Source organism: Ambystoma mexicanum, chromosome 10, assembly GCF_040938575.1.
Source record: "Ambystoma mexicanum isolate Mex_15411 chromosome 10, UKY_AmexF1_1, whole genome shotgun sequence".
Taxonomy (NCBI): Eukaryota; Metazoa; Chordata; class Amphibia; order Caudata; family Ambystomatidae; genus Ambystoma; species Ambystoma mexicanum.
The window spans coordinates 1401390790-1401418092 of record NC_090932.1 but is presented as its reverse complement, the minus strand read 5'-3'; the positions used below and the strand labels follow the sequence as shown (position 1 = coordinate 1401418092).

Genomic DNA, 27303 nt, shown 5'->3' with positions numbered 1-27303 from the left:
AGACCAGCTCAGAAAACGGGGTGGGAGTCAACAAAAGCACAAAATAAACCCCACAGAAAACCACAAGCTAGGCAGAAAACGATTGCAAAAAACACTCTAACATCATTACAAACTCTCATCTAATCTCCACTACAAAAAGAAATTTTCCATTGCTGGACAACATTGTGAAATAATTTTCTTGTGTAACTGTGCTTTTCTCACTGTACAGGTTAGGCGAACGTACATTTAATATTTACCACCTCAGTTCGGTGGTGCAGTAAAAAAGTGTTGATAATTCCGTTGCGCCACTTTTTTGGCTGTAACATAATTACCATAATTTATACCAGACTGTCGAATTACGCAGGCCAATCCTGTCCTTTTCCTACAAAAATTGGCTGAATTACTGTGGCAGAATTACCACTCGCAGTAATTCCACCACAAACTACATGGAGTCCCATGTACTTCAGAAATGGGGACTAAACACGGCCCTACCATAACTTGTAATCCTGTGGTAAATCCACAGGACCAAGTGGCAGCAACTCTAACTGATTTGGTGTTAATTTTGCAATGGAATGAGGTCCATGCTCTATTAAGATGCACTAGAGTGCTCGACATTAACAAACAGTTGTGCTAATACAGCTTTTCTCTCGCTGTTCAGATAGCAGAAAAAGGAAAGAGAGGGAATCGCTGTTGCAGACCCATGGTCTCAACATTGCAGTTAGGAAGGTCAGATCCTGGGAATTCACAGGAATACAGGCTCATCCAGAGGACAGTTGTGGTTTTGCCAACAACAAATGAAGCAAGCCTGTATCCCCCTTTTGCTCCATAACCTGCATCATCTGCCTGAACCCCTCCATTTCCCGTCTCCGCCCGCCTGCTCTTTCAAGTGCACTCTTGATTGTCTGCTTCTCTGTGTCCATATCATAAGGCTCTCTCACTGTATCATCTTGTTGTACAACTCTCTGTAGCTTCAAAGCTAGGATTGTGCTGTAGATACTGCTGAACATAATGTAAACTCACTGTTTGATGTTCTATAGGCAATGCACTGTGTAAAATTGTAAAGTGATGACTTCCAAGATGCCAAACTGTAATCATATCCTTACGTTGTAATCAGCGCCTAGTTGCCCCTGGGCTATGTGCCGTTTACAAATGAATGAATGAATGAATAAATAAAAAAATATAAACAAGAAACATATACCGTGTTTGTGGAGATGGTGTCTCTGTCTTATATGTTATGTCGTGTTATGTTGATTTATACCGTGCACCACAAACACCAAAGGGCAGTCTCCAGGCGCTCAATATGCCACACTGTGTTCCTTAAAAGTAAAACCAATATCTTTCTGGACAAATTCTAATTCATGTGATGTCATTGTTTCTGTTTAATTAAAGACCTCATTTGTAGCACTCTGGGCAGTTGATATTCAGCATAATAATCTAGTTCTGCCCAGTTAATGGCCCTGTGCTAATCATGACTTGCCTTTGTAACCATTGAAAACATCTTATGTCTTATCAGGTCACTTTCAACACATTCTGCGATGCTCCCGTCTCTAAGCATTGATGAGTTACTTTCCTCTCGACGGAGTCTTCCTTACCACCCCAGCATTGACGGTCCCACAAGATCTTAAAGCTCCAGATGATTAAATTTAGGAGAAAAAATAGTTCCTCCTTTGCTGGTGAAGAGCACAATAATTGAAATCCACTCCATAGGAAGGTAATATTCATTTTGCAGAGGATATTTTGTAATTTTACAAAGTAATGTCCATAAAAAGCCATGAACATGTATACCAGAGCGTTGGATTAAGTAACAAGGCAACATGTGTTTATTGCTTAAATATAAGGTTTTCTATTGTGTGGACAAAAATGAAAAGTGCAGCAGGCCACTGTATGTCTGTAATCCCTTACAGAAGGTTTTCAGGTAGAGAGCAGGTGCTTTAATCATACTATTCCATCGTCGGTGAATCCGTAATAATGTGCCCAGAACATTTAGTTACGCCATAGTTACGTTATAGTGTAACGAAGACGCAAATGGATGTCACAGAGTGTATACAAGGATGGGGTCCCTAAACCCACAACAGATCATACGCAAGGCCTTGCCACTGATGGGAAGGAAAGAAGAAAACAATATCTTGTTGTTGTGAAAGAGAAGCATACAACACTGTGCTCCGAAATAAAATACACTGGGGATAGTTCACAAAGCTGTTTTGGCATTGTACATGCATTTGTACTTGCAAAAAAGTGCACTGCGCATGTACGCAAAATGAAACGGATTCATAAAGCAAATCTGCTTGGTTTGCGCATATTCCCAATCTGCACGTGCCCAGTTCGCACACCTGCAGATCTGCACGTTAATGGGCGGGAATGGTTTTACTTTCTGAAACACAGAACTGGTAAATGTGTGTGTCTGGAAAAGGGACAAAGGTTAGACAACGCACATGAGGGACAAACCTACAAATGCAACAATGAAAACAAGCATTGTCAATGTCAACAGTGGTGTTAACTGGCCATTGGTGGCAGCAGGTGCAAAATGATGAGAAAACCTGGGCATGTAATAGCAGTGCCTAGCAAATGCCTATACTCAAGGCAAAACATTTGGCTTTGCTAATAGTTGTTTTAACAATAGTTCAGTGAAGGACGCACTTACTGCTTTTAAATCAAGTGGCTGAAGTGCACTTGTTTAAGACTTTTTTTTATTAAACCTGTGGTGCAGTTACTGCCCCAATTAAGCCATTAACTCTCAGAAGACTCCTTTGAACAATGCTGGCACAGGCACTTCGAGCGCACATGTTTGATGTTACTGCTTGATAAAGTTATCTCAAAGAGCTACCAGGAGATGGCCAGGCAGTGGGTGGGAATGACCATAGGGATTAGCATGGCCATGGGCTGTAATGGGCCGGGTAAATAACCAAACAACACCTACAAGCTGCATGTCTCGTAGCATAAACCATCTCACTCCTAGCTGTACACCAGTGCCAAAACTAAAATGTAACAAGTAATTTTCCCTTGGAATGTCTTTCTGTTAAACGCTTTGGCAAGTCAAATTTCGGACCCAGGAGAATCTGCAGAAACAAACAGAACTTTAACATTGTTCCTAATGCATTTCACTTCCCTAACTGGTTGACACTACTAAAAGTAAAAATATGTAAACCTTTCTTCTACATTCCCATGTTCCTTTCCTGAGACCTGCACCTGGGTATTTGCTACTTTTCTTTTTATAAATCAGGATGATTTTGTGCAAGCAAAAGGTGGTAGGAGGGCTGTAATGGGCCGGGTAAATAACCAAACACCTACAAGCTGCATGTCTCGTAGCATATACCATCTCACTCCTAGCTGTACACCAGTGCCAAAACTAAAATGTAACAAGTAATTTTCCCTTGGAATGTCTTTCTGTTAAACGCTTTGGCAAGTCAAATTTCGGACCCAGGAGAATCTGCAGAAACAAACAGAACTTTAACATTGTTCCTAATGCATTTCACTTCCCTAACTGGTTGACACTACTAAAAGTAAAAATATGTAAACCTGTCTTCTACATTCCCATGTTCCTTTCCTGAGACCTGCACCTGGGTATTTGCTACTTTTCTTTTTATAAATCAGGATGATTTTGTGCAAGCAAAAGGTGGTAGGAGATTCTTTGGGAATCACCATGTGCATGTACTTTGTGAGAGGGCGCAGTCACAAAATACACTACCACACTTCATATGAAAAAATATTTCTTTGTGCATTGGCCATATAGACTTTTCTGATGTATGAAAGATCAGACATCAGTAGCATTTGCGGAGAGACAAATTAATTAGAAAAGTTGCTTCCAATCTAACGTAAAAAATGGTGGTAGCGAGAGCTGAGAAATGAGAGTTTCAAAACACAATGCTCTCTGTCGCTAATAAACAGCATGCTAAAGCTTGCAGTGATCTAAAGCCAGAATACAGCATCGAATGTAGGGCATCTCCACTACGCTCACCTCATTCTCACTACTTAGCTACGCTCTTCATTAACAGTCTTCTTTCTTAAGCCTAAAATCTCACTCCCCCTCTCCCAGATGTGGGAGTTCAGGAATAAGAATGAAAGCTGATAAATTATGAGGATGAATGAGGAATGAGGAGGTGCACATTTTCAGACATGTAATTCTCCTCCTAACACCTCTATCTCACATCCCACTCAGCCTACCTATTTCTAGAAAGTGAGGACGAGTGAGATGTTAGACATTTGGATTAAGATTGATGAGGAAACAGAATCACTGAAGATTTAGAATGAGGTGTGAGGAGAAACCCAGGGGCGTACGGAAAAATGTGAAAGTCCGAGGCCACGTATCATGCAGCGCCCGGGTGAAGAAATGGTGCTGGCGGGAGGTCCACCGGCTGTCAGGTGGGTGGGTAGGATCAAAGAGGAACCCGGCCACCCGCGCCCCAGCGGATTGCGCAGGCCACCAGGGGCCTCCTGTGCACTACCTGCTCTCCCCGGGGCCAGATGGGGAGAGCGAGGTAAAGAGACTTGCCTGGGAGCCCGGCTGCATCACGTCTGGTGTGGCAGGAGTTCAGAGTGGCTGCCGGTGACTGGTGAAGGCCTCACCTGGGAGGGCAGATCCCATCTTCAATGAACCTCCCTGCCTGAATGCTTTAGCAGCCCACAGAGGAAATATTAACTCTCTCATGGCCACGAGGGAGGAAATGGATTTTCAAAAGCCCGATAAGGAGAATTAAAGGGTTTTTCTCAAACAAAGCCCCTATGAGGAAGTGAGGACTCCCAATGCCATTTGGAGCTGAAACAAGGGTCCCGTGACAGCCACTAGCGATAGAGCGGGGAGGTGGGGTGTGGGGGGGGCTTGAGCTTACATTTGGAAAGAACTAAAGCACTGGTGCTGCAACAAGAAGGTACTGTGCTCTATATGTTATGTGTTGTGACTGACTGATACAGACTGACAAGAGGACTGGGATTTAAATGAAGGTAATGGCAGTCTGCAGCTGTCAGGTTAGGTAGAGAGGGGGAAGATGTACACAATGACTGTGATGGGTGGATGGAAGGGTTGGGATGGACTTGAGAGGCCCACAGTATGTGTAATTAGGAACTTGCTCAGAGTTCATGTGTTGAGGGGCTGTTTTACATGGTATCTTCTACCTTGTCCTTAATACAGTGAGTGGAATCGGAACATGAAAGGGAGCATCTTCACATGGGGTAAAGAAAGAGGGGAAGGGACGTGTTTCACACAAAGCCTGTGAGGGCACCACAACTCCCCTCCGTGTACTGTGCCTCATTCAAGATCTGAACTCAGTATTGTGGCCCATCTCCTGAATTAAACCTTTTATTTGTAGGTTGCTCAGCAACCGACCAGAGCAGCTGGTCTGGGATGGTGGGGTGGCGTTCTTGGCTCAGAGTATTTATAATAATGTGCTCACCCGGGCCAGGAAAAATAAAACATGGGCTACACACATCCAAAAACATAGTGCCATGGGAAAAAGTGTCACACAAACTATATTGCAGGGCACTAGGGAACGATATACTTATCAGAACAACCAACAGAAACTCCCTGGGACATTTAATGTTTAGTTATAACAAAGGCAACTGCAGGATAGATTTTGTTATCATAGATATACTGATAAAGAACATACAAATATTCGGATTCGGTCAAAATCACCAAATCCAAATGACCTACACCACCAAATTACCGAAAATAGATACTGCTAAATGTCCTACTGACTAAATGTTCGTAGTACATTTTATAGTATCTATTTGGTGGTATCGGTCATTTTTTTGTTGTTGTTTTGGGTCGGAACAGCTGCAGGGTATCCCCTGCAACACCACGCTCAAGTGAGCGGGGGCTGCGGGGGACACCCCCACATCTGACCCATAAAAGAAAGGCTGCAGGGGTGTCCCCTGCAACACCCTGCTCACTATACTATGCAGTATGTGTGGGTTGCGGGGGACACCACTGAAGCTGTTCCAAAAAAAAAAAGAAAAAAAAAAGGATCCTGCAGCGCCAGTTCCCGATCACGGAAGTGAAAGGGAACTGCCATTGCAGGGACCAGCGAGACGGAAGGATAGGTAACTACGGGGGTGGGGTGTCGGCAGGGGTGGGATGGTGGTAGGGGGTTAGGATTTCTGTGGATTTGGGGTTGTTTTACCTTGTATGACTGAATGGGAAATGTACAAACAATTTAGCATTCCGTACATTTCTCATTCCGTCATTTCCGTTGCAAACTTTTAAGTCCCGGTAAAACAACCCCACATCCAATGTTCAGCCCACAAAGCTTTCCATACCCGGATAAATCCTCAACAGGCAGAGGCCAAAATATGAAAGAGCCTGCACAATCACTCATCCACGCTTAGATGGACTCTTAGCAGAACACAATTGCACCAAAGCATCAACAGCGGGGAGACAGGGCCTCATTACGAGGTCAGCGGTAACCCGCTGGTGCTACTAGTGGGTTACTGCCAACCTTGTAACACTGTTTCCGCTGCCTGATATCCCGGTGCCACCAGGATATTACATGTGGCAACGGATCGGGATGTCAGGCGGTGGAAACGGTAAGTCCCCATTCCCGTGGAGTCCCATTGGACGCCAACGGAATGGGGACACTGAAGCACCGGCACCATTGTTAACCGACAATGCCGGTTGGGGACAGAAAACCCAGCAGGTCACACCTGCTGGGGGATCCATGGTACCTACCAGCATTGTTGGAGTATGCCGGTCCAGAAAGGGTGATGGTACGTTGCTACCAACACCCTTGTTTCTGGACTGCCATACTCGTAATGAGGCCCGGTAACATCTTGATAAGGAAATGCAGCCAGGACTTGGAGGGGATAATCTTCAAGAGGCAGCAAGCTTAGGTGACACAATCAAATAGAAAAAAGAAAAAAAAGATCACAGACTATCTTTGACTCTGTTGACTCTGATTGCAAAGCAATGTTGAATGAACTGAGGTAATTCCAAACCAATAAAACAGGCCTTAAACTAGGCCTTAAAGAATGAATACTCAATCACCCTAAAACGATTCAAAACACAGGCGAGAAAGAAAAAGAGCATCCAAGACATGAGAAACCTCCTTAGTATTGAGGACACCATCTTGCACAATACCTTCTAAAAGAAATGGAAGAAAGTACACACAAATGAGGGAACAACATGCATAGGCCCCACAGCACAAAATGCATGTAAACAACACTTTGAAGACATCTGCAAAGTAAGGGATGGGAAAAAATGCACACCAGACAAGGCAGACATTGTCAACAAATTACCTTAAACAGAATGCTTGGTAAAAGACTCCTAGAACACCATAAACAATCTAATAAAAAATACCAGAGTTACAGGGGCACTTGAAAAATTTAAAGCCAGGCAAAGCATAAAGCAAGGCACAAAAATCAATAATAATTAACAAAGGCAGATGCTCCTCACTGCAAAATCTGGGCTATACTCCTTTCGAGCCCCTCAGCTGCTTTCAGCACTGCCCACTGCTCTTCTTGGACCTTGGGTTTTGCAAATCTACTCTCATTTGATTCGCATCCTAACTGGAATGCTGATCCTTTAACATCTCATGGAACTCCCAAACCTCTGACCCCACCCCTCTCTCTGTCAACATCCCCTAAAGGTCAGGCATTGGACCTCTGCTCTTCACACGCTATACCTCTACCCTAGAAGACTTGTCTCATACTTTGGCTTTCACTGTCATCTTTTTGCTGGTGACACACAATTTATTTTCTCCTACCTCCTTCAACCGAGCCATCTTGGAATGGATTACGAACTGTCTCACTGCAGATCATCACTGGAATTCTCAATGCTGCCTCATGCTGATTTCATCAAAAACGTAAGTTATCCTTCTCATGGCTTTCAATGCCATCTCTGCCCTCCCCCTCCTATCTTCTCCCCATCTGATCTTCTTGCTCGCTCGCCCAAAGCTCCCAATCATGGGGTCCATTTTGATAGTGACCTCTGACCACGACAATTCATCACTACCACTGCCTCTGCTGCTTGTATTAACCACCTCAACATGTAGTAAATGTGTCCTTTTCTTACTAACCACTCAACGAAAACTCTAATCCGACACTTGTGCTCAGGAAACCTGACTGTTGATCAAGCCTACTCCTTGGCCTTCCTCTATACTCCTTCCTCCCTCTAGACAAAGTCCTCAACTTTGCTACTCATACTCTCTACAATCTTCCCAGATCCTCCCCCACTTCTATTTACCAACAATATCCTGGTTGGCTTTCCATGCACAACCGCTCCCCTTTCAAGTTCTTTCTTCTAGTCTACAACGTTATGCATGGTCTTGCTCCTCAGTACCCGTCTCACTGTAGCTCTGTTTACTGAGCATCTAATTTCTTTTGATCCTCCTCTGCACGCAATCTCACTGTCCCTTGCCCTCCCTATGCCCCTTCCCACTTCCACTCTTTCTCGCTATTTGTACGCTCTACTGGAACCCACTGCCCACCACAATCACAGCCAGACCAACTGTAAATCTGTATAAAGAGGGAACTCCTCTGCCCTCTCTCCAGTGATGCATAATAATGTAATTTTGCATGTTTATATAGTACTCCTCTTTCGTTTGAAGCGCTTGCCCCCTTAGTTTAATGTTACCTTTGTAAGTCAACTGTTTTGTCATATAGATTTTTATTTTGGTCCCGGGTACAAGTCCTACTTTTGTGCACTCTCATAAACTGGCTCACCACTTGTTCTCATCTGTGTGCTATTGTACAGACACCCTTCGTGCAAATGCATCTGGCATCTGTACATATGTTATTATCAGTCATTTCTGACTGAAATTGACACCCCTGTTCTTCAAATAAATACAAATACAAAATACAAACACTTTATGTCAATCCACGAATTAGATGAAATTGTTTGATGGTATATAATATTAATTCAATTAATACAATATAAATATCACTATGAAACTGTATGGATTGGCATTCAGAAGTTCTGTCCACTATTTGTGTGAGCATTTCAAGATGAAGATAGAATCTTATAATTTAGTGGGCTGGAAGATTTAACAGATTTATTGGGGTTGCAGTCGTGAAATGGTGGTTACATGATCGGCAATGCCTTTTAAGCAATGAAAGATAATAAAAAATGGGGTATTTCAGAATTTCAGAATACAATGGAGACATTATTTAATAAGATGTTATGTTGCAAGCTGTACTTGAACTTCAGCCCTAAACCCATCATCTATTAAAGTAACCAAATAGGTTAATTGGGCAAGTTAGACCATTGTAACTGCCTAGATACCCCCTGAAGCAATTGCAACTACTCCTTAACAGGGCAGTTAGACTAATTTGTGACCTTATTAAGTATTACTTAATTTCACCAGGATACAAATCCCTTAATTGGCTACTGGTATTGATCGCCAACAAATGTGTCTGGAGCAAAGGCCATAACAACCTAAATAGATGATTCAAACTCTATAAACCAACCTGAAATCGACATCCTTAGCAGATAGTAAGCTGCAAGCACAAACCCTCAAGACAGAATTACTCAAAAGCAGATCCCTCATATCACCATGTGGAACAATATCACATCAGAGCTTGGACTAGTCCCAAGCACCAGGGGCGCCAAGAAAACTCTCAGGAGAGTATACTTGTTAGAGATCAAGTGAGATATGATTCATGTATGACCCTCCCAGTATCCTGAGGATAGGCCCCTACATCCGGCACTTTCAAGCATTGTGGAAGGTTCACCAGTCACCTAAAGGATTTGTGTACCCTGTATGAATATTTCTCTTCGATTTCCCTGTTTGTATCATTGTAACAATTGAACCCACCACTGTGGGTGTATTGCATAAATCCTATTTGTAGGACATATTGTATGAGACTTCCCTTTGTATCCTATACTTGTCGTTCCTATTGAGTTTTTCTTCCATGAAAAGCCCCACGAGGAAAACCACATTTGTGTGTCGTGCTTTTCCTCTTACAAATCACAATAAATACATACATAACTCAGCACCAGAAATCTGAACCCAAATGACATCTCACAGGTTAAATTTCTTATGAGGGAGACCCAGCCCTTCATCGTTCTGAAATCAAGGTCACCTAGAAGGCTAAAAATGTCACTACTGTGCAACAAGACCTATGTGCAAACCAAGAAAATATTATGATCATAGACCTTTGCACTTACCAAACCCATGACTCCAAATACGTACATTATGGAAGATGTTTCTGCATTCCCAATTTGACCATCCCATATGGTCATTGAGACAGAATGCCATCTGCAAGCTGTAATTTGCTGAGCCTTTTTTACATGTTCTGCTACCATGATGTAGGCAGCTCTGTCTCTGAAAGTGTGGTTTTCTAACCAGACAACCCTTTCACAATGTGCCATTCTGCAACAGAATAGTGCAGACATGTGACTTTGCTGAGTTTGTCTACTGACACGTCTCAGAATCTGCCTTGTGGTTTGGAAGATTGGCAGTCATAAAGTGGCATTTCTATCAGCCAATAATTGTTGGCCTAGGATCTGGTGGTAGATGACAAATATAACTATAATCCATTTCTGTTTATGACATGGTGATCTCTGGGACTCCACAAGTGTATTGGTCAGAGCCTAATGATGCCATTTGTATTATCAGCTTGGATTACTTTTGACTTTCCTGGTTAAGGGTGTTGGTGCATTCATTATAGGAAACTGAGTTTCTCCCCAAAAAATACACTTGAGGTTGATCTCAGCAAAAGGATTTGTCTTCTCTCAGAATGAGTTGTCACCTCCCAGAAAGGCAGGAACTGCCCCCAGGAGAGGGAGGTCAAGCCCTTCAAAGGTCATGTTTTGACAGGCCAGGAAGTGACACCCTGGTTTTAATTCACCAAGACCTTTTGATGTAGGTAGACAGAGGAAGAGGCGGAGTAGAGAAGCTGAGAAGGGGACTTTCCAGTTAGAGAAGGGACACACCATTTTAGATTTATCTAAGACTCACAAACGTTCTGCCCCTTCCTATTTCCTGCAGACAAAGCACTCTCGGTATGACATCACCAGGCAAGAAGATTCTGAAATAGCTGTCAGAATTGGATCCTTTACAGGAGGCTATACGGGAACCAATCTGCGCTGGTTTGTTGTCTGTATAAGCAGTGAGATCCTCCCCTTAGTTGATTCATCTATGGACACTTGATGAAGAAGGATTCACCTGGAACCTGGTTGGGAGCAAAGTCTTCTTCAAAGTCCTCTCCTTTAGAGATGAAGGCCAAGATCTCCAAAGCAGAGTCAAGCTCTTCCCCCTAACATTGGTTGGGGTGAGTGTGGGATGGACAACACCTACTGCAGCTGAGACCACTGGTATTAAGGACCTGCTCACTGGAGGTGACAGAACCCTGCAAGTGCTCTCTATCCTCCCTGGTTGGGAAGTGCAGAAGAAAGGACTTACAATGTCTCTGGAGCACCTAGATGTTAAGAAGCAGCCGTGGACCCGGGTTTTCAGCTTCAATCCATTTAAGAGCCTGCTCTATCGCTTCAAGATGCATTTTGAGATGCAGAAAGGACCCAGAGCTGCCCTTGACAATCACTGCATTTTTAATACACTGAGAAGCTAACTCAATCCAATGCCTGACTGCACTCTAGTTGCTGCAACGTTGAAGCTGCTTGCTTTGGTGTACATGAAAGTGTTCATATACAACACACGGATGTATATGAACACTTTCATTTACACCAAAGCGAGCAGCTTCAACGTTACATTCTGCAACGTTGAAGCTACTGGCTTTGGTGTAAATGAAAGTGTTCATGTACACCGCACGGGTGTTTACAGCTTCAACATTGCAAGATGCAACGTTGAAGTTGAAGCTGCTCACTTTAAATGAAATTGTTCATATACACCACACGGGTGTATATGAACACTTTCCTGTGCACCAAAGTAAGCAGGCCAACATCCTGCAATGTTGAAGCTGCTCACTTTAAATGAAAGTGTTCATATACACCACACGGGTGTATATGAACACTTTCCTGTACACCAAAGTAAGCCGGCCAACATCCTGCAATGTTGAAGCTGCTCACTTTAAATGAAAGTGTTCATATACACCACACGGGTGTATATGAACACTTTCCTGTGCACCAAAGTAAGCAGGCCAACATCCTGCAATGTTGAAGCTGCTCACTTTAAATGAAAGTGTTCATATACACCACACGGGTGTATATGAACACTTTCCTGTACACCAAAGTAAGCCGGCCAACATCCTGCAATGTTGAAGCTGCTCACTTTAAATGAAAGTGTTCATATACACCACACGGGTGTATATGAACACTTTCCTGTACACCAAAGTAAGCCGGCCAACATCCTGCAATGTTGAAGCTGCTCACTTTAAATGAAAGTGTTCATATACACCACACGGGTGTATATGAACACTTTCCTGTACACCAAAGTAAGCCGGCCAACATCCTGCAATGTTGAAGCTGCTCACTTTAAATGAAAGTGTTCATATACACCACACGGGTGTATATGAACACTTTCCTGTACACCAAAGTAAGCAGGCCAACATCCTGCAATGTTGAAGCTGCTCACTTTAAATGAAAGTGTTCATATACACCACACGGGTGTATATGAACACTTTCCTGTACACCAAAGTAAGCAGGCCAACATCCTGCAATGTTGAAGCTGCTCACTTTAAATGAAAGTGTTCATATACACCACACGGGTGTATATGAACACTTTCCTGTACACCAAAGTAAGCCGGCCAACATCCTGCAATGTTGAAGCTGCTCACTTTAAATGAAAGTGTTCATATACACCACACGGGTGTATATGAACACTTTCCTGTACACCAAAGTAAGCCGGCCAACATCCTGCAATGTTGAAGCTGCTCACTTTAAATGAAAGTGTTCATATACACCACACGGGTGTATATGAACACTTTCCTGTACACCAAAGTAAGCAGGCCAACATCCTGCAATGTTGAAGCTGCTCACTTTAAATGAAAGTGTTCATATACACCACACGGGTGTATATGAACACTTTCCTATACACCAAAGTAAGCAGGCCAACATCCTGCAATGTTGAAGCTGCTCACTTTAAATGAAAGTGTTCATATACACCACACGGGTGTATATGAACACTTTCCTATACACCAAAGTAAGCAGGCCAACATCCTGCAATGTTGAAGCTGCTCACTTTAAATGAAAGTGTTCATATACACCACACGGGTGTATATGAACACTTTCCTATACACCAAAGTAAGCAGGCCAACATCCTGCAATGTTGAAGCTGCTCACTTTGGTGTATCAGCAGCATTTTCGTTAAATAACGATTCCCTGGTTATTTAACGGAAATGCTGCCGAGATTCTGCATTAGAGCGAAAGCACTGTCGGCGAAAGCACTGTCGTGCTTTGCGAAGACGCCCATGCCCACATGAGAATAGCAGTGGTGCCTGGGGGTCAAGAAATGGTGCAGTGAGTTGTGCTATTTAGCACGCTCACTGCGCCAAGATGAGAATCAGGCCCTCAGTGTTTATTTTCAGGGGTGCGTTATAGTGTTTTTGACTAGTATGATTGTATTTGTTAGTTAAATTAAAGTATTATAGAACCTTGATTTGTCATCATTCCCTTAACACAGTGCCACAGTATGATTGATGTTTGGTTAGCTCCTGTACCATCTCATAGCCCCTCCTCAGCCTGCCATTGGCCTGTGCTAGGAGGAGAAGGACGCAAACTTGCTGGGATGTTCCTGTTTCTCCTTTATACTTGGGAGATTAGGATCAGAGCTGGTTTAGTGTGGGGCTAAGCAGGCGTTTTATTTGGTATTAGGTCAAAAGCCCTTAAAAAAATGGAGAAAAAGATCGAATTAGAAAGACCGCTCTATGACCACACAAAGCAGTATTTCTAAATCAAACTGTCATCCCACCTCCGCACACGAGTGCACGCAGGGGCTCACAGGCTCAACAGGACCCGGAAGTGCCATTGGGGGAGAAACGGTAAGTGTGTGTGTGTGTTTGTGTGTGTGTTGCGTGTTTGTGTTTTTTTTGGCTGAGGGAAATTCTTGCGTGCAGAGGGAGGGGGCGGGATGGAAGAAGTGGGGGTTGGGGAGTGAAACCCCCCCACCCCGATTTCTAACACATCCTGCCCGAGAGGGTGGAGGTGGAGGGTAAAGCTATGACATGTTTTTGCTTTTTGCGGGCTGCCTAAAATCGTCTGGAAAAAACAGTCTTTTTGTTAGGCGACTTGCGAAAAGCAAAAATATGGCATAGAACCATTTTATTCACTACTCCTGCATGTACTACTCTTCTTCACACTCATATCATAGAAGCATCAGGTATTATGAATTCCATATCCTTTGTGCTGACATTTCTATGGCCACAGGTTTTGTAAGCGTTCAAGCTGGAGTTTGCTAATGCCATGTGTTGTATTTGGCAAAGTAGCAAATCCACAATCGTGAGAAAGTTAAGAATGAGGACTGTAGACCTGAAGAAGGGGTGTGTGTGTGTGTGTGTGTGTGTGTGTGTCCCATCATTGCCATTGGCTCTATCGCTTGCCTGTTGAGGAGTTTATTGTTTTAAAGACTCATTGCCTAGTCAATGGATGTGTGAAGCTAACTGGGCGACCGTACCTCTCACTTAACAACGATATGGCCTGGCAAAATGCAGGGTGAGTGGCATGAAGGTGATGCCAAAGCTGAGGCTAATGGACATCATGTTTATGGCATGCCATGTTAGCAAATCTGCACAAAATAGCATCTCAACTTGCTTTTTGGAATGTGTCAAAACCCCACCTTTTTTCTGAATGGCCTGTTACACTTCAGTGTTTCTCTTGTCCTCCATTCCACTTACTACAGTACGTCACACATAAAAGGAAGTCAATTTAAATCATATTTATGAACACGTATCCAACCATCATCTCTTTAGTTCGAATCTAATATAATAAAAGATGAAAATATATTCCTATTTTAAGCGTGAGCTTCAGTGATCAAGAGTATGGGACAATTGGATCCATAAGCAATCAATTATGCTATGTTCCCACATCTCAGCAATGAACAGTGATGGGAACTCATATCATTTGGATCTTTGCAAAAAGACCTGTCTCGGTGGCACACATTTTCCTGAGCCTTATAACTGAGGGCTTCACGTGCTGACAAGCAGGATGGGCTCAACATTCAATGTACTTATGGTTTAGGATTAGAACAGATTTGTGCAAAGATAAAGAGGGAATGAAAACCTATAGTCATCCAGCTCATTGTGACACGCTCTCTTGCAGGAAGAAGAGCCTACAGCAAACAGAGTGCTGATGAACATGGAGGGAGCACTGACAGCCCGAGACCGAATTGGGGTTCAGGACTTCGTCCTCCTGGATTCATTCACCAGCGATGAATCTTTCCTGGATAACCTGCGCAAACGTTTCCAGGAAAATCTTATCTATGTAAGGCTGTCTTCATTTATGATGAAATACACCATTTTTTACAGAGACCCTTTCTCTTGTGTAAGCTTGGGAGTATACTGCTAACAAGGTCTGAAGAGAATGAAAAAAGGTGCAGAGAACTTGTTGATGGCGAGGGATTCCTTCTTATTCTATATTTTGATGATTCTTAAATGGGACTAAAATTATATGATATGATATGGCATTTATAGAGCGCCTGTACACAAGTGTTTCGAACTGGACAGATTTGCTGAATGCAACGTATTTCACACCAATTTGTATGTGTTAAATAGTGTTTTCCCTGGCAATGCTATGAGCCTCACTCCTGTCTATGGAAATAAAAAGTAAAACACATCTCAAGGTTTGGGAGGGTTCTAATGTTTGTGATGTCAGATGCTGGTCTCAGTTTGGATTCCATAAGGCAGATGTCGGCTTAAAAGACCTGCTGAGTTGGAGTCTGAACTACACTTCCCCTTTCGGAAGCCTGTTTGCTGAGCAGGAGGGTGAATGCAGATAAAATGGAATCAACCATTAAGTTGGGCGGCAACAACAGCTACTAGTTAATTGCCAAATATAAGATTGATGTGCCGCTACCACTAAGAACTCAGTTTCAGAGTGTTGTTCACCAATTTTGCCATTACCGTCATTTTTAGCCACAATGGTTGAAGGGCTGGATTGAGTATGGAACTCATGACACACAGCATCGCCTTGTCCCCACAGTGAGAATACGGTGCCTTGAGATAACAACCGGACAATTCATGTTGTAATGTGTTGTGTATAAATAGGCACCTTTTACAACAAGTTACCAAACACTGCAATATGTAGATACATGCAACAATGCAAGAGGTGTAGAGTACATGTGTTATAAAAAATGCTCCATTACAGAATTCGTTGTTTTTTTTAATAGACAAAGCTGGTGTATCACTCAACCATTCACTGGAAACACACGAGGCACACAATTTGTTCTAGAAATGAACCAAATCTACATTTATTTCACCAAATGCTCTGTTTCATCAGGATTAAGCTGTTTCTTTTCCGTTGTGTCTTCTTCGATGTTTGGGCACTTCTGACTTTTCCCTTGGATCTCCATCAAATGAAGTTCACCCTGGCCCCACCATATCAGCCCTCCGCTTTTACACACATCCAAGTAACCATAGAAACCCTTTAAATGGGACCCACATTCCAGAACAGGCATCATAATGCAATGGCTTCTAACAATGCGTGCCACTGCTTTCTACAGCAATGTTGCTCATCCCTCAACCTGATCAACTGCACATGATCTTCGGGAAGAACCAACTGGTCATTCTAAACACTGGAAACAGATCCTTGAAGAGGAAGACTGCAGGTGCCCCCAACCTTTTACCCCATCACCCCCACAGCTTTTAATCTTGGTTTGTGCATATTGCCCAAGTGTTTTCATGACCTTGAAATGCATTTAATGTCAAAATAGTATTCTACCGTACATAGACATGTAGAGTCCTCTTGATGCTGCTAAATTGGCAGAATTCCTTGTTGTTCATCAAACATATCCATGCCAAAGAGTTCAAATGCTTTGATGTTGTCATGGCCTTTTCATATATACCTCTGAATCATTCCATATCATGAAAATCCGGTAGTAGGGGAATTGGATCGAAATCATTGCTTTTAAGCCAAATCCTTTTTCTGTTTAGAACAAATGGAAATAGGCTTGTGCTGAAGGGCTGTGCTAATGAACAAAACCTCTCGGATTCCATGTTCTGAAGATTCCTTTCAGTGCAGAATCATGTTCTGTGGTGTCTAAATATTCATACATCCATACTAAAATATCATGGGGGAACACAATGTACCTTTAAGCCTAAACGTATAGTGATAAACCTTAATTCTGATTCAAACTTGATTTGAGATGAGTGGTAATTAGGAGACACTCTGTAGAGGGGCATTACAGGAGCTTTATTGATGGACAAACCCCAGTGCTCCGCAGCTCTGCAGCTCTGCAGCTCTCACCCCAACCAACAACAGAAAACGTATGTGGAACCTTAGACATGTGTAAACAGTCCAAGGTTCCATTACAACACTTTCCCTCCCATAAAAGAACAACAATAACAAAAAGGAAACAGAAATAACTCTAAAACCTACTATAGTAACTACACTGCATATATAATGCAACCGCTGGCCCAGCCTAGTGCCAAGCCCACAACAGTACCACTTCACCAACAACACTCAACCACACCCACACCACCTGAGACACCCACTTCAACCAACCGCTTCACCCCTCCAGGAACCCCACAGCACATAGTCTTGAATGTAATGGGTGGCAGCCTAATTCTTGTGGGGTGAGCCTGGACAGCATCCTCCCTGACCTGGGCACCCTCTTGACCTGGCTCAAAGCCCCCATTGGAATGGGCCCCGCCTTGACTTTCCTGACCCCGCGGAATGCACTCTGGCTGCACAGGCGGCCTCCTTCCTAGCCACCCCTCCCTTGCCTGCGCCTGTCTACTGTCTCCTCCAATATCACTTCCTCTTACTCTTCCCTCACCTGTACTCGGAACACCAAAAGGAACATCACCAACCTCCTCAGGAATCACAGGGCTGGAAATTGCACTCCCCTTAAGTACCACAATCCTCCTATTTTTATTTTTTTTTTATGTTTGGTTTGCGCTTTAAACCTTTCATCTGACTTTCATTGTGTTTATTGCTCAGATTGCAAAGTGTGGACCTATGATATTTGTCCTTATTCTTGTTCTTTCTTCTTGTTTTGATCCCGCGTGCTTATATTTTACGCTGTTCCTTTATTATACATGATGTTGTTCCAGAACGATGTTAGTGCGAATACTAGTTTTTTTTCGTTTCCAGAGAGCATTCTTGCCCAACGACCTTCTGGTGTTAGAACAGTTTGTGTGTTCATGAACCATTCTCTCGATTGTTGTCGTTTTTCATTCAGTGCCGGGCATATCATAATTATATGATGAAGGCTCTCGGTCATCTGAGGGTTCTTACAAAATCGGCAGTATTGTTTGCATTCGGGTATTTGTTTTCTGGCTGCCATTATTTCTCGGGTCGGGAGGATATTTAGCCGCAATCTCATAAATGTGTCTCTTGTTTTAGACGATGGAAATATTTGTAAGTATGAAGGGAGTTGATTGAGTCTTCTGTTGTCAGATGGATTTTGTATGTTGTGCCGGTATTTGTTTTTCTCTCGGTTGGTTTTCATCCAATCGTTTTCTTTTAATTTTGTTTTCGCTTTTTCTGGTCTCTCTGTTAGCATTTCCATCGATATTTCTTGCTCTTTTCTTTTCACTTCTGTCACTGTTTTCCATTTTTCTAAGACATGATCGCAGTTGTAGCTGTTTCCTGTCCTGAATATTTCCAAAGGTGGGGTGTTGGTTTTAGTCATTATTTTCCTGTATAAGTCAAGTTGTTTCCATAAAACAATGGACTCAAGCGATTGAAGTGCAAATTCAGCTCGGATTCGTATGGTAGGTAATGAAGCTGGAAAATTTAGCACTTTTTTTCCAGAAGCTCCCTTCTAATTTATCCCAGATGTCATTGTTGATGTTTATTATGCTTTCTGCTCCATATGTTAAGATGGCGTGACTTTTTGTTTGTAAAATGTAGCTACTGGGGTCATGGAGAATTTTCCATACTTTCGATGTATTGTTTTTGCTTGTCGGGCTAGGGACAAGGTTTTTTCTTTAAGATGTGCTGCCCATTATTCTTCTGTTGTTGATTGGGATATCCATATTCCAAGATATTTTATGGTTTTTACTGTTTCCATTTTTTCCTTGCCTATATAAAAGGAGGCGAGCTGACGATTGATATTGTTTTCTTTTTTTAGAGTCATGATTTTTGTTTTTTTCGTATTTATTTGCAGTTTGTTCTTTGTCATGTATATTTCTAATATTTCAAGTACAATCTGTAAGCCTCTCGGAGTTTTAGCCAGGAGTACTATGTCGTCAGCACATATAATGCAAGGTATCGCTGTGTTATTGATTTTTGGGGGGTTCGTTTGAGGTGTATAGATGTTTCGTTCGAGATCTGCCATATACAGATGAAATAAAGTGGCAGCCAATGGGCATCCTTGTTTTAGTCCATTCCATGTTCTGATTTGATCCGTGAGTGCCCCTTCTTTCGATAATCTGACTCTAACGCTGGTGTCCGCCTATAAGAGTTTGATCGGTTCGATGATGTCTGTTGGACACTTCCAAGCGGTCAGTTTGTCCCATAGATTGTCTCTGTTGACAGAGTCAAATGCTAGCCGTAAGTCGACAAAAGCGGCATAGATTTGGATTTTGTTTCTTATGGGTTCATGCTTTAATATGTTTAGTAGAAATAAGTTGATATTGGTGCCCAGTGTTTTAATGAAGCCAGTTTGTCTTGTAGCATATTTGTTTTCTTTTTTGCCCATCTATCTAGTTTATCAAGTAATATTTTAGCAAAAATTTTGCCCAAAGTGTCTAGGAGCACCAGCGGTCGGTAGTTTCGTGGATCTTTTGTGTCACCCTGCTTATATATGGGTACGATGGTGGCTTGCTTCCATGTAATTGGAATTGTTTTAGTGTTTTGTATCATTTGGAAGATGCTTTTGCATATTTCTGTCCATACTGCTGCATTCTGCTTGATTATCATGTTGGACAGGCCGTCCGGGCCTGGGGCTCTGGAAGCATTTAGAGTATTAATCGCCCTTTTTAGATCTTCATGGTCCCATTCCCATTGCCATATATGTTGCTGTATTTTGTTTGCTTCTTTCGTTGGATTTTTGCCCCCGTAGATCTCTGTGAAATATTCGGTCCAACTTGCTTCTGGTACATCAGTTACCATGCTGTTTTGTGTGTGGGTTTTGTCGTGTAGTAACGCCCATAGTTGTTTTGTGTTTCTGTTCTTTAGTGTCAGCAGCATCTTTTCTGCATCCTCTTGTAATATCAAGGCTTTGTTGTTCTTTCGCCAATTTCTGTAATGTTGTTTTGCTGTTTTGATTTCTTTATATTTATCCAGTAAGTTTTGTTTCATTAGTAATTTTATTTTTGTTCTCAATTCTCTTTTCTTGTTCATTATATTGTTGTTGTATGCGTGGATGTGGTTCTTAGCTGTTGATTTTCCATTTTGTGTATTATTGCATCTGTAAGGTAACAGTAACCATCCATAGTTGATCTTTTCTAGATCACCTAGTGTTGAGTTGGTCATTATTTTTGGCAATTCTTCCATTCTTTTCCTCCCAATTCTTAATCTGTTGTTGCTGATATTTATTTCGATTTTTGTTGAATCAGCTTTATCTTTCACCATTTTTCTAGTATTCAGCGTTCTTTACAGTATGTAATGATCACTTTCTTCTGTTTTGATATTTCTTGATTCCCGCAAATCTTTGTGTAAATTTTCGGTCATGTATATGTAATCAATTATGGCGGTGGATTTGCCTCTTGCCCAGATTTCCTTTTGTTTTCCAGTGGTTGTGTCGATACTGTCAGATCTCCTAATATTTCTGCAATATAATTCTTTAGTCCAGCATTTGGCTCGGGGTGATAGGTTAGATTTTTCTATTTCTTCTCCTTTTGCATTGAATATATGGATGTTTAAATCGCCGCATTATATAAATTCTATCTCGTTGTATTTTCCTTTGGTGTTATCTATTGCTGATGTTACTGTGTCTATACATTTCTCGTCCATTATTCCTGCTGGGTTCCAATATAGGTTCATTAGGGCCTATAAGCATTCCTTCTTGTGATCCTTAGTTGTGGGTTCTTTCTCTTTATTGTCCGACCGTTGCTTAAGTATGGTAATTTGAGTCCATAGGTTTAAATTGTCGTGTTCTAGTATGTCAATGTTTTGTGCATTTTTGATTAAAGTTAGGAGTCCGGCAGACGGTCTACCTTTTTGTTTTTGGATTGCAGGGTTCATTAGTATGGTGTATCCATCTGCTATTGGTTGTTGCGTTATCCATGACTCTTGGATGCAGATTATGTCAGCCATTGTGAGATTTGAATTTGTTGTATTGAATAAATGGCTGTGTCCCCGCGTGTTCCATGAGCAGATCCTGGTTGGATGTAGACTTTCTTCCTTTAATTGTTATCTTCTTTGGTTGTGTATATCGTCTGTATTTGTGAGTAGGTTCTCTGATTGCCTCCATATTCCATATTTTCTATAGAGGTCATGACGACTTTGATAATCTTTGTTGTCGTTTGCTCTACTCTCATACATGTCGCCATCGTTCTTGTGTTCTGGTGCTGTATTTCTATAGGCATCGTCCAGTTCGTATTTGCTTTGGTTTTTTTCAGGCTGGTTCCAGCTTACTGTTTTTTGTTTTTTTCTCCTCTCTGTGTTATGTATTTCTTCGATCAGGGTCACTTCAAATCCTAGCTGCTTATAAATATTTTTATTGTCTATCATTTTGTTCAGTGTTTTTTCAGAATCAAAAAATATCTTCACTTGGTCCAATATTATTTCATCACAGAATTCGACTGTTCTTATATCTTTAGTTGTAATTTCTTTCATGTTAGGAGTGGCTTGTATCAATCTTAGTACATTTGTGCGGTTCATGATTAAGTTATCATTTTTTGTTGTTATTCTTGATAATTTTATTTTCTTGATTTTTATTTCCGTCTGCTGTTTTTGTGGAAGCACAAAAATTGGCAATTTTATTATTTTTTCTGTTTGTCCATCGGTTGTTTTATCATCATCGTGGCTGCTTTGGGTCTCCCTTATGGGTAAGGGATGGTTATTCGTATCCGATGCTGTTTCATCGTTGTTTTCCCATTCTATTTTGGATATTTCATCGAGTGTCATTTCATATCCTGATTGTTCGAGGTTTTGGTCTTCTTCTGGTTTCTCACCTTCGTATTCATCTACCGTAATCAATGATGCCTCTGCCATTTAGATTTGGGCTTCTTCAGATTGATCAATTTCGTCCTCTGTGTAAGTTGATAGGTTGATTAGTTCATCTAATTCTGTGTCTATTTCATTGTTGTTTGGGTTTTTCTTTTTTGCTTTGGGTTCAAGTTTGTTTTGTTTATTCTGCTGTGTTGCTTTGTTCATCTTGGGGTATAATTCTTTTGGAGGATTTGTTAGATTTCTCAAGAAGGCTCGTGAGCCCCTTTGCTTTTTTTGTTTATTGATTATTGTTCCTTTTTTTTCTTGCTCTCTGTTGGGCTGTATCTTGTTTCCTTTGGAGAAGATTTCATACGTCTCTTTCCCTTTTGAATGGGGTAGAAGTCCCTCGTCGTCAATCGGTTTGTTAATCTCTTTTCCTTTGTCTGTGTCTATATGGGTGTGTACCTTCCTTTCCTTGGATGGTTCTCCGGTAAGTTCAATAAGATTTATTTCTGCAGGAGTAAGGTTCCTATTTGCTTTGTGTTTTTCCAGTAAATATGAGGGTTCGTTGTTTTCAGCCCATTCTTGCTGTTTTTTCATATTACTATGACTTTGGTATTTTGGATGAGGCATCTGTTTTGATTTTACTTGGTTAGTTTTTGTCATCATTTTGATTAGTGCGTGAGTGAGGTCTGTCTTTTCAGCTCTGTAGCTACGGGCAATGTCAAATAGCCTGCTTTGCCATAAGTGGCTATTTTGTGCTTCGATGTCTAGCCGCTCCAATATTTTATTCATACGTTGCTCTAGATAACTTTTTTTGGAGTGTATCAAAGCCATGAGTGTTGTTTGGTTTTTTATTGAGTCTACTATTACCTCTTGTAGCTTCATGTACGTTAATAAAGATTGCGTTGTAGTTGTTATCAGCATATTTTGTAAGTCTAGCATTGAAGTTGGTATTGAAGCTAGCTCGTGGTCCGAGCGGAGGTCGCAGCTGCATTTATCTGCTGTTTCTAAGTTTGGAATTTGTGTTTTTTCTCCTTCTATATTCGTATTGTTTGGGTTTTGTGCTCTTTTATCTCTGCTATGGAAATCTTGTTCTTTTGATGTTGGTACTTTCCCTTCTTGTGACTTTTGTATCCATGGATCTGTATCTGTTTTCTTTGTCGGTAATGATGAATTTCCGAAGACTTCTTTTCTTCTTTCATGGTTCATCATTAGGTTTTCGATTTCTGTTATGTCAAGTGATAATCTTGCAGCTTTAGGATGTGTATTCTCATTTTTCTTTGGGTCAAGTTGTTGGGAGTGTCTGCGACTTTCATACAGAGCCTGCCATTTCTTTTGGGCTTTGGCAGCTTTTTCTTGTTGTGTTATAATTTTTCTTTCTTTGTCTTCTGTTCGTTCTTGTAGTGCCAGTAAATGGGGTGTCTTCTCATTACCCTTTGTCTCATCCTCCAACGTTGTTTTTGTTTTGTCTTTTGGGAGTTCTGTTTTTTTGTTCCACCTTTATGGCCTCTATTTCCCCAAGTGCTAAGTAGCCTGGTACAGGCTTCGCGTTTATTTCAAGTGCGTTTATTATCACTTTGGTCGGGGGGTTTTCTGTTGTGTCTTCTGTCATGTTTGAAGATGGAGAATTGCTTGTATTTCCCTCATTTTCATTGTGTGTGTGGGTTATTGAATTCATTTCTGTTTGTCCACATTTGTTGGTTTCACTTTCCATGCAGGTGTTTGGGGCTTCGGTATTACATTCCCTTAGGGTGGTGGCTCTGTTAATGGCGCCTGATTTGATTATTGTGTGTTATGTTTCAGGCGTCTCCATTGCCTTTCCTCTAAGATTCATATGCAGTGGTGTTAAGTTAACAGTTTTTCCGCGCTTTGTTGTCCGAATCATTAGGTTGTTGTTTCCTTGGGTTCCGTTCACAGGACCCTTGTCTGGATGTATCTGTCAGACCGTTGTATCTTGCAGTGGATCAAAGGCTATAAGCCCACAGTCTCCACTGTCAATTCTTGCCTGGACCCTATTTGTTTCGTGAGGATTGTCTTTGCCAGGTTCTGTTTTAATTTCAGCTGCCTTGCACCATCACCACCAAACAGCCGCACAACAGTCCCTGGGCTTCACTCCTGACGGGCTTCACGCCGCAAGGGTGGTTCAGTCTGGCTTTTGAAGGTGAGATGGATCACGTGGTTGATCACGTGCTTCTGCTGGCTCTGCCTCCTCCAGGAAGCGAGCTGAATGCGGCAAGAGCCACTTGGCGGCTCGCAATGCCGAGATGTTATCCGTTAAACAGAACGCTCGTATTCTGTAAAAAAAGAAGCACTTTTCCTTAGTCCAGTAACACTCGCCTATTACTCCACCTAGAACCGTCATCCAGTACTGTATACCCTGCACCAACTTTCACCACTCCTCGGGGATCCATGTATACACTGTCCCCCTTCGGCACAAACTGGGGATTTCTCACCCGCATGTGATCACCCACAGCTAAAATGAGCGGCCTCCTTCCCGGCTGCCCCTCCCTTGCCCTCTCTTGTCATAACCACACCCTTTCCAAAACTTCCAGCATGTTCATCTCAGAATGAACACTGCCTCCCAAAGCTGCAAACCTCAGCTTAGAACCAGCTTTCCTGTCCATCAAGAGCTCAAACGGGGAAAAACCAGTAACCACCGATGGTGTATGCCTGTATGCTGACAATGCTTTCGACAACATCTCGGTCCAGCACAAACCATTTGCCACCGCTAATTGTATAGCCCCCTTGATGAAATGGTTCATCCTTTCCACTAAACCATTCGCGGACAGATTATACAGCGCTGTTTTGTAGTGCCTTATGCCCAACCTCCTCATGAATTCATGCATGCACCCCGCTACAAATTGCACCCCGTTATCGCTGACAATGCTGGCCGGCACTCCTTCCCTGTCAAAAATCCTGATGACAAACGATATGATCTTCCCGGCAGTGACCATTTACAATGCTGTGGCTTCCACCCAACGTGAGGTATAATCAACTAACACCACAATGAATCTCAACTCACGCTCCAAAACATCCATGGAACCCATAATGTCAATCAATAACTTTGTCCACACATCCTTGGAAATCTCTACCGGGTACACAGGCTGCACCCTGGGTATTTCACTCTTGTCACTCACGGCACACGCTGTACAATCCCTCACCACCAATTCCACCTCCTCATCCATCCCCAGCCACCAGTACGAATCCCTCAACTTTCTCTTAGTTAATGGCCTCTCCAAATGTCCTTCATGCACCAAATTCAACAACCTGGCACTCAAACTACATGGACCACCTACCCTCTCACCGCTCGCAACACCTTCCGACAACTCGTGCCATACAAGCTGGTATCCCCTTTCCTACCACCATCACTAAATTCGGACACACCGCCCCTCAGGCCCTCTCTGATCTTTGTCAAATCAGAATCATCAGCACATTCCCTGTCCCATTCGTCTTTGTTTACCACGGAAAGCACACTGGCCATCTGCGCACTTTCCTCCAAATCCTCCTGGAAATTCGTACCTTTGCTGGCTGGATTGGCAACCACAATAAACAATCTGCCACTGCATTTTTAGCCCCACGTAGTTAAATTCCTGTAAGTTAGCCATCCATCTAGCAATCCTGGGAGAAACTGAAGACATCCCCTTTGTCGGCAAAACACATATATGAGTGGCTTATGTCCATGCGGATCACATAGGAATGCCCCAAAGGAACATTCTGAAATGCTTCGATGCCCACACAGCAGCCAACGTTTCTCTCTCTATGACGGCATACCGCTTCTCTGCATCCCTCAACACTCTAGAGGCGAACGCTATGGGTCGGCATATCCCATTCTCCCACTGTTCTAGCACCACACCCAAACCCAAATCACTGGCATCAACAGTTAGCATGGTCTTGTTCCTGGGGTTGAATGACCCCAGAGACGTAGCGTGATCCACATCGATTTTTAACTCTACAATCTCCCTCTGGCAACACTCTGTCCACTCAAATCAGGCACTTTTTTTTAACAATGCTCTCATGTTCACTGTCTTCTCTGCGTACAAAGAAATTAACCTTACATAATATTCAGTAATTCCTAGAAATGATCTAAGTTGCTCCTTGTTCATAGGAGCAGGTGTGTCTCTCATCACCCTCACTAACTCCTCCTTGGGGCTTATTCCCCTCTCATCCAATGTGTGACCCAGGTATGTCACACTCGGAACGCCCCTATGGCACTTTGACCACTTCACTGTTAACCCATTTTTCCTCAACACTCAACATCACCTCCATCACTTGATCGTCCTGTTCCTTGCAGTCTTTCTCCCCCCCAATATATCATCCTGAAAATATTCAACGCCAGGTACACCGCTAAATAGGGTTTACATGAGCCTTTGAAACACGGCAGATGCTGAAGCCAACCAAAAGGGAATGCAGCAAAAACGATACGCCCCAAAAGGCGTGACAAATTATGTCAGGGCATGTGAGTCCTTGTGCAAATCTATCTGAAGGTACACAGAAGATAAATCAAACGTGGAGAAGCATGTTGCTCTCCCTACAGATGCCAGAAGTTCATTAATATTGGGTAGGGGATGCTGTCAACCCATATGTTTGCATTGAGTTCTCTAAGATTTACGCACATTCTTAGATTTCCATCACCCTTGCGGGCCAACACCACTGGTGACAACCATTCTGAGCATTCAATTTATTCTATTATACCTGCTTCCCTGAGTTTCGTGAGTTCACTTTTTAATCCACCCATGGCCATACCAGACACCCTCCTTACTTTATGGGCCTTGGGCACAGCACCCCTCTTTAGGACAATTTTGTGTGAAAAGCCATTGAGCCTTCCAACTTTTCTGAAAATACAGTATGAAAAAATCTCCTTGAGATACTCTGCAGATATGATCCCCTTGGTGGGTGACACTTCCCCGCCCTCTACACATAACACAGGAACTGGTTTCCCGGGCGTATCTCTATCTATAAAGCAGTTTGCTCGCCCAAGCCTAGGACAGTATCTCCATTGTGGGCAATATAAAGCTTTCAATGTGCGCCCCCTGAACTGGATCTTGGCCCACTCGTACCCCAATACCTTTATGGGCACATGACCATATGCATACGGATTTATATCAGTGGGAATTACAGAGGACACATCCTTACCATAACTCTTAGCATATAGCTCTAGGGACATCATGGTGTACAGTGACCCTGAGTCTACTAGCATTTGCAGTTGGACACCGTTAACTGTCACACTAGCCCATGGCCCTTTC

General features: G+C 42.5%; 1 protein-coding gene across 2 annotated transcripts in view; it reads left to right on the top strand.

Annotated features, from left to right (window-relative positions):
* The window catches only part of MYO1H (myosin IH), an 833585-nt gene that overhangs the window by 124341 nt on the left and 681941 nt on the right, over positions 1-27303 (top strand). For both annotated transcript variants that reach the window (XM_069619421.1, XM_069619420.1), the window contains exons 2-3: positions 1493-1690; positions 15119-15280. In XM_069619421.1, the coding sequence (XP_069475522.1) occupies positions 15149-15280 (132 nt within the window). In that variant the 5' untranslated portion in view covers positions 1493-1690; positions 15119-15148. The remainder of the gene's footprint in view (positions 1-1492; positions 1691-15118; positions 15281-27303) is intronic.